The following is a 12,437-nucleotide window of genomic DNA, read 5'->3' on the forward strand; positions in this document are numbered from 1 at the left end:
CATATGATAAGATAAAAAGAAGAAGGGATCATGTTTTAATACGCTTCCCTTTCCCTCTCAAAGTTTAGATCAATTTGGAAATGACATATGATAAGATAAAAAGAAGAAGGGATCATGTTTTAATACGCTCCCCTTTCCCTCTCGGGCAAGTCTTTCAAATGGTGGGATTTTCTAAGGCTTTGGGACGACATGTCAAGTATTAAATCGTGAATATCATAGGATTGGTGTAGCTTTACGGAATACTTTGAGGATTTTTTTGGTGGGTCCACTTAAAAGAAAGTTTAATATGATAAAGATGATAAAAATATTTTTAAAATAATTTATTTTTAAGAAAACTTAATAACCATACAAGTTGAGAAAGAAGGTCTTATACTCTTCCTCGGTTTATATGTGAAATAGTGGGATTTTGTGTTCTTTTCTAAGACTCTTAGAGCATAGATAAAGTATTAAATTAATATTCTGAGATTAATCTCCTTAGTTACTCACATCTATATTAGGAGCAATTTGGTGCACTTAGTAGTTATAATATGTTTGAGGACATCTTAGTGCACTTAGAGGTTATAATGTGTTAGAGCCATCTTAGTGCACCTTAATGGTTATAGCTGATTAGGGGTAGCTTCATGCACCTATTGCATATGGTGGTTATAGTTCTCCATTCTACTAATAATAAAGTAAATAAAATGTAATTTTAAATTCAAATCCATTTTGATATGTTCAACATTAACAATGATGCCTTATCATTTTCATTCATTTCAACAAATTCACTCTTATGACAATGTATTTGTACCTTTTACTTTTTTTTAATATTTTGATAATTTTCTTTTCAATTTTATATATAATTGATTTGTATTTTATATATCCGCCAATAAATAGCAAGGTTCTAATCTAAGAAACTATGTAAAAAGAAACAAAAACATGGAATTTTTATGTATGTTTCATATCAAGAATGGAAGGAAAGCATAGTTAATATTTTCATATTTTATGTTTATACATCTACAACCTCATATGTAGATGTAAAAAAAAATTGCAAAGTTTATTATATTTCTACCTATGAAATGATTAAAAATGATGGGAATTAGAATATTGCAGTATTAAATTAGAAGATAAATATAATAAAGAAGTTATAAATATTTTTATAATAATTTTAATTGAGAAAGAAAAAACCTATATTACTTATAGAAGTTACTAAAAAAACTTAATTAATTAAAAATATTTTCTTCATTAGTTAATAAGTACATAATCACTATAACACCCCATTCCATTATCCTTATCTTTAACATATATGTTAAAAATATTATAGTATATTCTATTTGTTAATTAAATATGGGTTTATGAAGTAATATGTGAAAAATTGCGCTGCGCTGAACCCTAGCTGCGCCGTTTGAAGCGACTCCCACTCACGCGATCTCCCCCATGGAGCCTGGAGGTGGCCCTGCGGCCCCTGCTCCCTTACCTCCGGAGCTCGAAGCTTTCAAAGCTCTAGTAGCTGCTGCAGGGAAACGCCATCCCTCACGGGCGCAGCAAAAGTTTGTAAAAAAACTGGACAGTATCTCCACAGTGACCTTTCCAGTGGAGGAAACTTATAGATCAACATTGAACCTCACAAAAAGAGGACTCATTGGCCAGTTTACCGGATTGTGGCCGTCCCCGAGAGTAGTCGAAGAATGGGTCAAAAGAAATTGGCTACCACTGGTTAACGAAGGAATAATGTGTCATTTCGTAGGCAAAGGGTTCCTCGTCTTCTTGTTTGAAAATACAGAGGACAGAAGCCTGATCTTCAGAAATGGGCCATACTTCATGGGCCCTCAAGGCCTCTACCTAAACAAATGGTCTCCATATTTCGACCCAGCACAAGATGTGCCCAAGGTTATTCCTGTCTGGGTGCGCCTCCCGCATCTTCCTCTTCATTGCTGGAGCCAATACTCACCTCAATCCATCGGCAATGCACTAGGGAGATACATAGATCAGGCCCAAGGAAGGATCAATTCTCCTACACTCGGACCTGCGTGGAGGTCAACCTGGAAATAGGATTACCGGAAGAAATACAACTATCGGTGGCAGACTGGACACATATCCAAGAGCTCGACTACGAACAACTGCCTTTCAAGTGCTGACATTGTCATGAGTACGGGCACTTCGCAAGATACTGCAAAAAGAGAAACGAGGAGACAACAGAGAAGGAAAAGGGAGAGCAATGGAAACAGGTAAAGAAACCTACAAACCGCAAATAGAGCAACAAAAATAAGGCCAAAGAGACAGAGAAGAAAGCAGGTAATGGAAGTACAAGAAATCAAAACACTGGAAGCAGAGACACAAACAGCAATGAGGGGGACAAAATTCCCTTTGAAATTCTCATGCCGCCTTCAGATCCTCCAGAGGCAGAGAAAGAAGATCCGCCTCAGTTGGAAAATAACGACACCATAGATCCAAGTAATAACTCAATCCCTACCCCAAGCAATATTTCCTCCCCTTCCTACGCAGATATTATCAAACAAAAGAAGAAAACCCTAGAGAACATGGGTTCATCACATGATGAAACATTTGAAAGGCCAGCAAAAAAGGTTGGACGAAGAACAAACTGGGAAACTAAAGAAGAGGAGTCAGAAAGACAAAAACCCTCGGCAGTCAAGCCACCATAGAAATGACATTTGGGGGAAATACCAGGCCTAGGGCCTCCAAAGGAGGAGGGCATACCCCTATAAGTGGTAAATGATGCAGCTGATCTCTTGGAACTACAGGGTTTTGGGGAATCCCACAAAAGCAGAAGCCATAAAAGATCTTTTGAAAATGGAACCCACAGACATCCTCATGCTCCAAGAAACAAAAGTAGAAGGGGAGATCCTTCTCAGCACCTTTAACACCAAATGGAAATTTGACTCTGGAAAGGTTGTGAGTGCAAGAGGCACGACAGTTGGAATAGGAACATTCTGGGCAAGAAACTCCTTCTCTCTAGAAAGATCATTCGAGACCCAGCATTGGATATTTACAGAATTACGGCATATAGAAAGCAATCTCAGCATATCCTTGTTTAATATGTATGTTCCTGTACACTACGAGGAAAAGAGAGAGTGCTAGAAGACACTATCAGAGTTTCTAGACCACAACAATCCTAGGAACATAATAATAGGAGGTGACCTGAATATAATTCTTGACCCTAAAGAGAAGAGATGAGGGACTTACTCAAGGGACCCTTTTCTTACCATAGTGGAGAACATAATATTACAAAGGGATTTAGTAGATTTCAAGCCGGTTAAAGGAAAATACACATGGACCAATAATAGAACAGGAGAAAATTATATTCCAGCAAGGTTGGATAGATTCCTTGTCAGCAGCTCTATAATGATGGGGAAAAGAATAGTCATTAATAAGATCCTTCCAAAGCTCAGCTCGGATCACAAACCTGTCCTCCTCTGCCTGAAAGATGAAGAGGATTTAGGGCCCCTCCCCTTTCGCTTCAGTCCTCTCTGGGTGGAAAGAGAAGGATTCATGGAAACAGTCCAAGCAGCATGGAGTACAGAAATCTCAGGTTCCCCAAGCTATGTCTGGGAGCAAAAAACAAAAAATACAAAAAAGGCTCTTAAAGAGTGGATAAAGAAACCTTTTGAAAAATCCCATCAGTCAGAGGAAAGAGGCTGTCACACAGCTGGAAGAAATTCAATTTGATATGGAAGAGAAGGACATCCATTCCATGGACTTAGATCAAGAAAAAATTGCACAAACAAAAACATATTGTTCTTTTATAAATGAGGAAGAGTATTGGCGCCTAAAATCTCGTAGTCTGTGGCTTAAAGCTGGGGACAGAAATACCACATATTTCCATAAACAGTTCAGGGCTCGACTCAGCCGAAACCACATAGAAGAAGTCACCTTATCTAACAGACAGGTTTGCAAAGGATTCGCCCAAATTAAGGAAGCTACTGTAAACCATTTCCAAACTCTACTTACAGCAGAAAAAGAGGGGAGTGAGGAAGATACACAAGAGTTTCTTGCTAACATTCCAAAGCTAATTAGTACGGAGGATAATGAAAACCTCATGAGCTCAGTAACGGAAGACGAAATATCCAACATTGTGTGGTCTATGGAGCCTGACAAAGCGCCAGGACCCGATGGTTTTACAATTCATTTCTATAGAATCTGCTGGGAATTAATCAAATCTGACCTCCTCAGAATGATACGTGGATTCATGAGAAAGGCAAGGATCAGGGGTAGAATTAACTCAACCTTTCTTGCCTTAATTCCTAAGGAGACAAATCCAAGATCTTTTGACAGGTACAGGCCGATATCTCTATGCAATGTGTCCTACAAGATAGTGTCCAAACTTCTGGCGATCAGAATCAAGCCTCTCTTGAAAAAGCTCATTTCTCCAGCTCAAGGGGGGTTTTTGAAAGGAAGACACATTCTGTATAATGTTATTAAAGTCCAAGAAGCCTTGCACTCGAGCCACTCACGCAAAGAACAAGGTATGCTTATAAAACTGGACATGTGTAATGCTTTTGATAGAGTTAATCGCTTGTTTTGTACAGGGTCCTTACAACCTTTGGTTTCAATCAAGAGTTTATAAATCTAATCAAAGCATGCCTAGAAAAGATCTGGATAGCCCCAATGATAAACGGTAGACACCAGATTTCTTCTTAGCCACCAGGGGACTGAGGCACGGATGCCCTTTGTCACCATTTCTTTACATACTGATGGCAGACTATCTTAGCAGAAAACTAACTCTAGAAAAACAAAATGGTAACCTCCCTAGAATCAAGATTGTGAAGGAAATCAATCCAATGAACCATGCGCTGTTTGCTCATGACTCACTGTTGCTTGGGGGCGCATCACCACAAATTGCGAACTCCTTCAAAAACACTCTCAAAACATTCTGCAGCATCTTTGGAGCGTTAATTAGCGAAAGGAAAAGTGTTGTCTATGGGTGCAACACAGATCAATAGACTATCAACAGAATTGCCAGCGACCTGGGCTTCAATGGATATGTAGATTGGGACAAATTTAAATATCTGGGTCTCCCAATAACAATGGGATCCAATAGGAATCAACTGTGGGAAGAGGTGATCTCCAAATTTGAGAAAACGATTGCAAGTTGGGGGGGTTATTGGCTCACCACAGGAGGCAAACTCACGCTCATTAGAGCTGTACTCTCGGCACTACCAACGTTCCAGGCCTCCTTAATGTTAGCTCCAAAGAAAATCTCAGACCAGATCTCCTGTCTTATGCAAAATTTCCTGTGAAATGGAGGGCGAGGAAATGACAATAGATTTCATTTAATAAATTGGGAAACAGTGAAAAGACCTATGGAGGAAGGAGGCCTCCAAATACGAGACCCCCTCCTTGCTAACATAGTAATGGGATGCAAATTACTGTGGCAAATGCTTGAAGACACTAGTCACCCTGTCAGTCTGATATTAAAACACAAATATTTCAAATAATAGCCAATCAGAACCTTCATTCCAGAGAAAGCTCCTAAAGGAACACAAGCCTGGAAGTTATGCAGCAAAGGTATCGAATTCTTCAAAGCTCACCTATACAAAATTCCTGGGAATGACAAAAACACTATGTTATGGAAAGATAGTGTCATGGGGCACCCTCCCCTCAAAGAAAACAGTGAAATCGCAGCGTTAAGATTATGGCTACAGTCAAAAGGAATCCGTAAGATCGAAGACATAGCTGGCTGGGATAACAAAGGAGTGTGGCAACGCTGGAATTTCCCCAAGGCTCCAGCGCAACTCACCACTCAGCTTCACGTTCTTAAAAAGGAAATAACAGACTTCACTCTAGTCCATAGAGACGAAGAAGACACCTGGGGATGGGGGAAGATGGGTGTGTACACAGCAAGGCAAGGATATCTACAAATGCAAAGCAAAAAGAACTTGCCTCATCCGAAAGAAGTATGGAAGCAGGTATGGGACAATTTTAGCATTCCTAAGATCAATGTTTTCTTTTGGACTCTGTTCCATAACGAAATCTTGACTGGAGAAAACCTGAGCAAGAGAAACATAGCAGGACCCCATCGATGTGTTCTATGCAAAAATGCTCTGGAAACCACAGATCATTTGTTTATTAATTGTGAGTATGCCAAGAAGTTCTGGATTAATTTTCTGACTGGACTAAATGTGAGACCCCCAGCTCACTGTACGATTGCAGAAACGTTCACCACTTGGAAAGCCAGTTACCCACACAGCATTGCTAGCAAATCTCTATGGTACAAGATATGGATTGCTGATCCAAAATATGTATGCTGGAAGCTTTGGCTTGCCTGGAACAAAACTATCTTCAACCAAAATGAAATATCAGCAGAAAAAGTGGCAGAACAAGCAAAGAAACTCCTTCTTGAATCCCTGAATTATGCTTTAGTCAAAGATGACAATTCCCTTCGAACAGAGGAAAAGGCCTGGTTGGACGGTTTCTCATTCATTATCAGACCTTCAACAATCACTCGGCCAACCCACAAGGAAATATGGCAGATCCGAGAACCCGAGGATAGATTTCATCAGTGGTGGAAATCCCAGGGTGAGTGCACTATCTTCTTTGACGACGCTTCAAAAGGCAATCGAGGCAAATCAGGAGCAGGAGGGGTAATTTACTATCTGAATGGAGAAAACGAAGATTTCAGTTGGGGCCTAGGAATGAAAACCAATAACCAAGCAGAAGCTCTTGGTCTCTTAAAAGCTTGTCAATTAGACAGAAAAGAAAGCCAAAGAGAAATCATCACCTTTGGAGACTCACAATTGCTGATAAAGGCATTAATAAGTAAGGAATGGTTGAAGGATCCCCTATTAAATAAACATCTCTCAAGAGTGAACAAAATTTTGAAGGACTTCTCCTCGGTGCAAACATTTCATATTCTCAGAGATTTAAACAAGGAGGCGGACAGATTGGCAAATACAGGCTGCACTCAGCAAAGTTGAATGATCAGCATAAACGCAGGCACTTTGAAAATGGCAATCATCCCTTAACTAGGAGAGGTGCTCATGTAAACCCATGAATTGTAATTTGGTTGATTAGGCTCTGCCCAACCTGGAATTCTCAATAAAGCACAACCGTTTTAGTTAAAATAAAATATATGGGTTTATCATTATATTTGTAATTAATGAAATACATTTTACATTTTCATTATTTTTTTTAAATCATAAATTTTAAAATTAATTTGCAAAGTCATTACTATATATAATTTTAATTAATATATTATAGAGAACATGTATATAAATCCATTATGTGATATTTGTTGTACATTCTAAGAACTACGACCTAATAATATCATATTTCATTTCCTTTACCACAACCCTCTTTTCTTTTCTATGCATGTTACCACTTTCCACGAGCCTCTCCACATTACCCTTTTCTCCAACAAAGTCTTAAAACGAATTCACTTGGGATGAGAAAGAATGCAGAGTAATATACATGAGAGGATAACCATTGAAGCTTTGCTAGGGTGTACCATATCTTATATATATATATATATATATATATATATATATATATATATATATATATATATATATATATATATAGATAGATATTATGAATAATTTTTCAAACTACAATTTTTTTTAATTAAATCTACTAATAAATTTAGTAATATATATAAAATGGAAAAAAACAAATTTTGAATATTTTAAAGGATTTTGCAAAAAAAAAAAATTATACATATATATATAATGTAGTTTTAGTCCCTAGTGTAGCTCACTTCGTCAAGCAATTAAAACATGTTATATTTTTATTTTTTTCTTTGAAACTATAATTTTTTTTAGAAATATGTTATCATTGATGGAAAAGGCAAAGAAGATGATGGTAGATTGTTAGAATATGTTGCCATTGTCAAAGGTGTTGTTATAACAAGGATGTTGGACAATTATTGACAAAGATGTTTCCATTAGGTCATTGATGTCACATATGTCAATGGTGATTTATCTAGATCAAAGGCAGTGAAATGGAAAAAACAGAGAAGATTGCAAGAAGAATTAAGATGAGCACATGTATGGAAGAGGAAATTAATTGTGGAGGCAGAGAGAATTTGGAGCCATTTCTAGAATAACAGATCACCTCAAGTGAAAAGAATTGTGAAGGTACAAAGAATTTGGAACTATTTCTAGAATAACACATCAACTCAAGTGCACGTGGAACTGACTTCAAAGAATTTTTTAGTGGTATATGGAAGTTTTCTAAAAGCCTCTTAGATTACAAGTGATCACCCATTAAAGTTATTTACCCCAAAATTCAAGGTGTAAAATTAAACTTGAAACAATGGCTAGTTGTTTACAATTTACCAATTAGGTATAGTTGGAAGAGTAGCTAAACATAGAGTTGGGAGGACATGACTTTATAGTACAATGGTGAAAACATTTTTATTAACCGATGGTAGAGACCCTTATAACAACTCATCCCAACTGGAGTTTCCCTCAATGGTTCAAAGTCACACAGAAAAGGAATGCATGGGATGACATAATCCTGGGAGGAATTAGTAGTAGTTGTGGGAGTTTGAATGACAAAGTATAATTATGGGAGGTCCCCATTATAGAACTCACATAGGCTACAGTTCCATGTATGGTATCAAAGTTGTGTACAAAAGGAACAATTGGGATGATGTACTCAGAAAAATGTGGATAGTCTACAAAATGAAGGTAAAGGCTCTAATTTATAAAAGTTCTCTAGCAGTGCTCCCCATAGTCATGTCACTGTGGAATAACTTCCTCGAAACTGCTAAGGTATGCACAAAGCAGATGCATACGAGATGATGTAAGATTAGGCATATGTTGAAGTGTAGTAGCATAGGACCAACAGAAAGGAAATTGGGAAGTCACCAAAATTGACGTTGTAATAAGCTTGAATCTAGTGGATTTTACTATGAAAATTTTAACGAAGAAATTGTTGCAAAACAAAGGCCCAAGAATCCCTCTTGTATTCGTACTCATAATAGAATGTACACATAAGAAGAAGACTTTTGTGAATATTTTATTGGTTTTAGATGACATCAACATGATGTTAGATAGTGGGAGACATGGGATGCATTTTCAACATTTTCAGGTGATCGAAGGAGCCAAATATGAGTGACAGATGCCACCACTTAGATGGAACCATGTGGTAACATCTATAATGTAATCATGACATCGCCCAAAAATGTCATCTTAGAAAGGAATTATAAGCCACGCAAGTGAAGAGCTCCATGATGACCAGGTTTCGAGTGTATTTGGTAGCTGTAAGACATAGATCACCCCGATTGTTTATTGATTGGTTCACAATGTGGGAGCTGTTCCCGCAGGGACGCATAATATTTTTTCCCAGACCCTGGAAGGTTTCAAGAAAGCATGACAGAGTTTACTCTGAGTTGACAGAGCATCAGGGTGTGGCAACATGTACAAAGGGAGTGCAAGGACCAATCAGAATGGCTTACTTAGAGGAAGGGAAGACCCACGAGGATATGTTATCGAAGAGCATAACACAAATAAATATAGAGCTAAGGAAAAAAAAAAAATTCCAAGACAAGTGCACAGAGAAATTGTAAAATAAAATATTCCCTCACGAATTAAGGTAAAATTGGCATATTGGAGTTATAATTGGTGATGTTTTATATATGAAAAGTGCATTGGGGCTTTGCTAGAGGGATTAAGTATTAATGAGTTGGAAATGAAATTTAGCATAATTTTGGTGCTTAAGGCATCTTTGATAGTGCATTCAAAATAATATTTGAAGGCTTTTATGTGAATGAGTTGGTATCACTTAAAGTTGGCGTTTATGCCACCTTTGGTATGAAACCACCAAACCGACAACACTAGTAAAATTGGAAATTAAGGCGTGAACGAGTTGGTAATGAAAATAGAATAATAGATAGAATTACTGATATATTTCCCAAAATCGATAAATTTGGTGCCTAGTCAAATTTGGAAATATCCCTACTAAATTTCGTGACTTACCAAAATGAAGGAAAATAATATATTGACTTAGAATTTATTCAAGAAAGAAGTAAGCAATGATTGATGACTTGAATAACACATTGAAATGACATAATTGAAGAAGGAAAAGAGGAAGAAAAATATCCATGTAATCAAAGACTTAAAAATAACTAAGTTCCAAATTCCTTTATAATCAGTTTTGAATTTATAAGGGTGTGCAACTGTGTTGGTTCTACTGTTGTGAATAGTGTTCGTATGTGTAGAGCTGTAACAAGGGCCTTTTTCACCTCTAGTTATCTCACATTACAAGTCAATCCGGGAGCGTTTTGTTATTGCAAAGGGTATCTCAATTTGAGGCTATTTGTCAGAGTAATGCTTAGTAGTATAGGTCTAAGAAATACAAGAGTAAACGGATGCTAAACTATTGCTAGATTACTTTTGCAGAAAGAAATCACACGCAACAACTTTGCCAGTCGAGGGTGCGGAAATAGTAACCCATCCCTCTAGAAATTGATGAAAGAAAAGAAATTAGAGTATGGATGATGGATCTGGGAGCATAATAGTGTCTGCTGTGTCTCACGACAGCCTTGATCCTCCTCTCACACCAAACCAATGAATGCGAGTAAAAAGGAACAGCAGGAAAGTAAAATGGAACGGCAATGCAGAAATGGAACAGCAGTAAAAGGAACAGCAGTAAGGAAACTAAGTCTCGCGAGTTCAACACTCTCAATCCTTTGCATCAACTTATATACAAAGACAGAGCAATCTTTTGTACAAGTAAACAGCTTAACCAAATGGAACAGCAAACCACCATAAACAGGAAACGTCAATCATATATAAAAGTAGACAGCTGAATCAAATAAACAGGAAACGTCAATCATATGTACAGATAATCTGAAATGATCACCAGTAGTCCACCTACAACTTTAATTCCATTTTCTTATGATCGTCACTCCAACCATATGTAGCTAAAGCATTCCACTTATAAATTCTGTAACAGAAGTGAACAAAACAGAACAACGTTACGTGACCAATTCTGGAAATATGATGTGAACTTGTTATAAAGATTTACAATAGGAAAAACTGCTGATGAACGAGTATGGAACAACATGTAAATATATCAGATTATTAAGAATGATAAACAAACCACACAAAGCCAAACTGTAATGATACAATCAGCCAGTGTCCGTTGGAGCCGGGCCCTTAGCTTCCAATGGCACACCGCCGTAACTTACTTCAGACGCAGAGAGAAAGTAACACCAAATATATTATATTAACGCATCAACGATAGTACAACAAAAACTAAGTCTCAAAGAGACTCGATAGTCTGAGTTTCAGCTGACTGTGAAGTCTATAAACAGAAAATAAAGATACAAGATAATAAGAGTCCCCCAAAGTCTTCAATGCTACCCTTTTTATACTAGTAATGGCGGAGTTAACCAGACAACAAAATAATTGAAAGTAACGATCCCTCAGGATCAAAGATCCTGAGGGATCTGTTAAACTGTTAACTCCTCTCTTTTCTTTGCCTAGTCTTCCGAACTGACAGTCCCTTATCTCGTCCCAGATTGATTTGCCGAGATTTGCTCGCCCTGGTCTAGACTTTAGTTAGTTTCGAAGGGACAACCATTATCTTCTCATGGAACTCTAGTTTTGCACCGCGCCTTCCTACTTTTGTCTTTTTCTGCATAGAGAAGATAATTATTAGTGATTGGGTCATTCGTGCTCATTCTCATTACATTCTCCTTACTTTATAACAAAGAAAAGATTACAAACATTGCTTGAAACATCACTAAATTATGCATTGAAACATACCTTTCCAATGCTCTACACACCCCCCGGCTTACTCTGTTTCATGGCCTCATGAAAACGTTATAATTAACATGGAGAGCGGTAAGAGAATAGGCGGGAGAGGGTATCTCGTGAGGAGGTCTGCAACCATGGTGAGCAACCAGATTATCAAAGAAGTAATTCAATTGATCTGCAGGCATATCATACAAGGCCTGGTATCCAGGTGCAGGGTGCCAAATAATTGGGCTACGGAACCGGTATCCCAACCAAGACGGCCCAGCTTGCAAAAGGCGCTGGCCATAAAGGCTCAACCGTTCAGCAGCCAGCTCAAAATTCTCGTATTTGAATGGCTCCCTGAGCTGGATGCTTGGGGTAGAAATCCGATAACGGAATTTGGCAGCATCCAGGGCAGAATCTTTAATAGCCAGAAAGAATTCCACGCTATTTCGGATCAAGTCCTCATGCATGGGTCCTAACAGTTCCATGACGCCCTGGGTTCTCATAAGGCTTTTGTGTGATTGCCATAGGTGAACTGGGTCTCTAGGCTCGGCTCTGACCCATAGATCTAGGCTGTGCTCCTGCCTCTGAAAGGCATTCTAAGCCCTAAGCCAATTTAATTGATTGACCCCAAACGAGACAAAGGCTTGGAGTTGTATATCTCCCACGAAGGGCCCAGGGTTTAAGTCAGTTTCCTGTTCGAGCACCATATTGTGCAAATAGAATTCACATAGCAACCGTTGAACCTTAACCCCA

The 12,437-nt window shown here is 38.1% G+C and overlaps 1 protein-coding gene across 1 annotated transcript; it reads left to right on the forward strand.

Moving 5' to 3' along the window:
• The first annotated feature begins 5,579 nt into the window (after nt 1–5,579).
• Nucleotides 5,580–6,911, forward strand: LOC149138826 (uncharacterized). The gene has a single exon (XM_089450508.1). It carries the CDS (start codon nt 5,580–5,582, stop codon nt 6,909–6,911), a length of 1,332 nt encoding a protein of 443 aa, XP_089306634.1.
• Nucleotides 6,912–12,437: the final 5,526 nt, after the last annotated feature.

Source organism: Pinus tabuliformis, chromosome X (genome assembly GCF_031772625.1).
Source record: "Pinus tabuliformis cultivar Carrire ecotype Pingquan chromosome X, CPIR1, whole genome shotgun sequence".
In the NCBI taxonomy this organism is placed as follows: Eukaryota; Viridiplantae; Streptophyta; class Pinopsida; order Pinales; family Pinaceae; genus Pinus; species Pinus tabuliformis.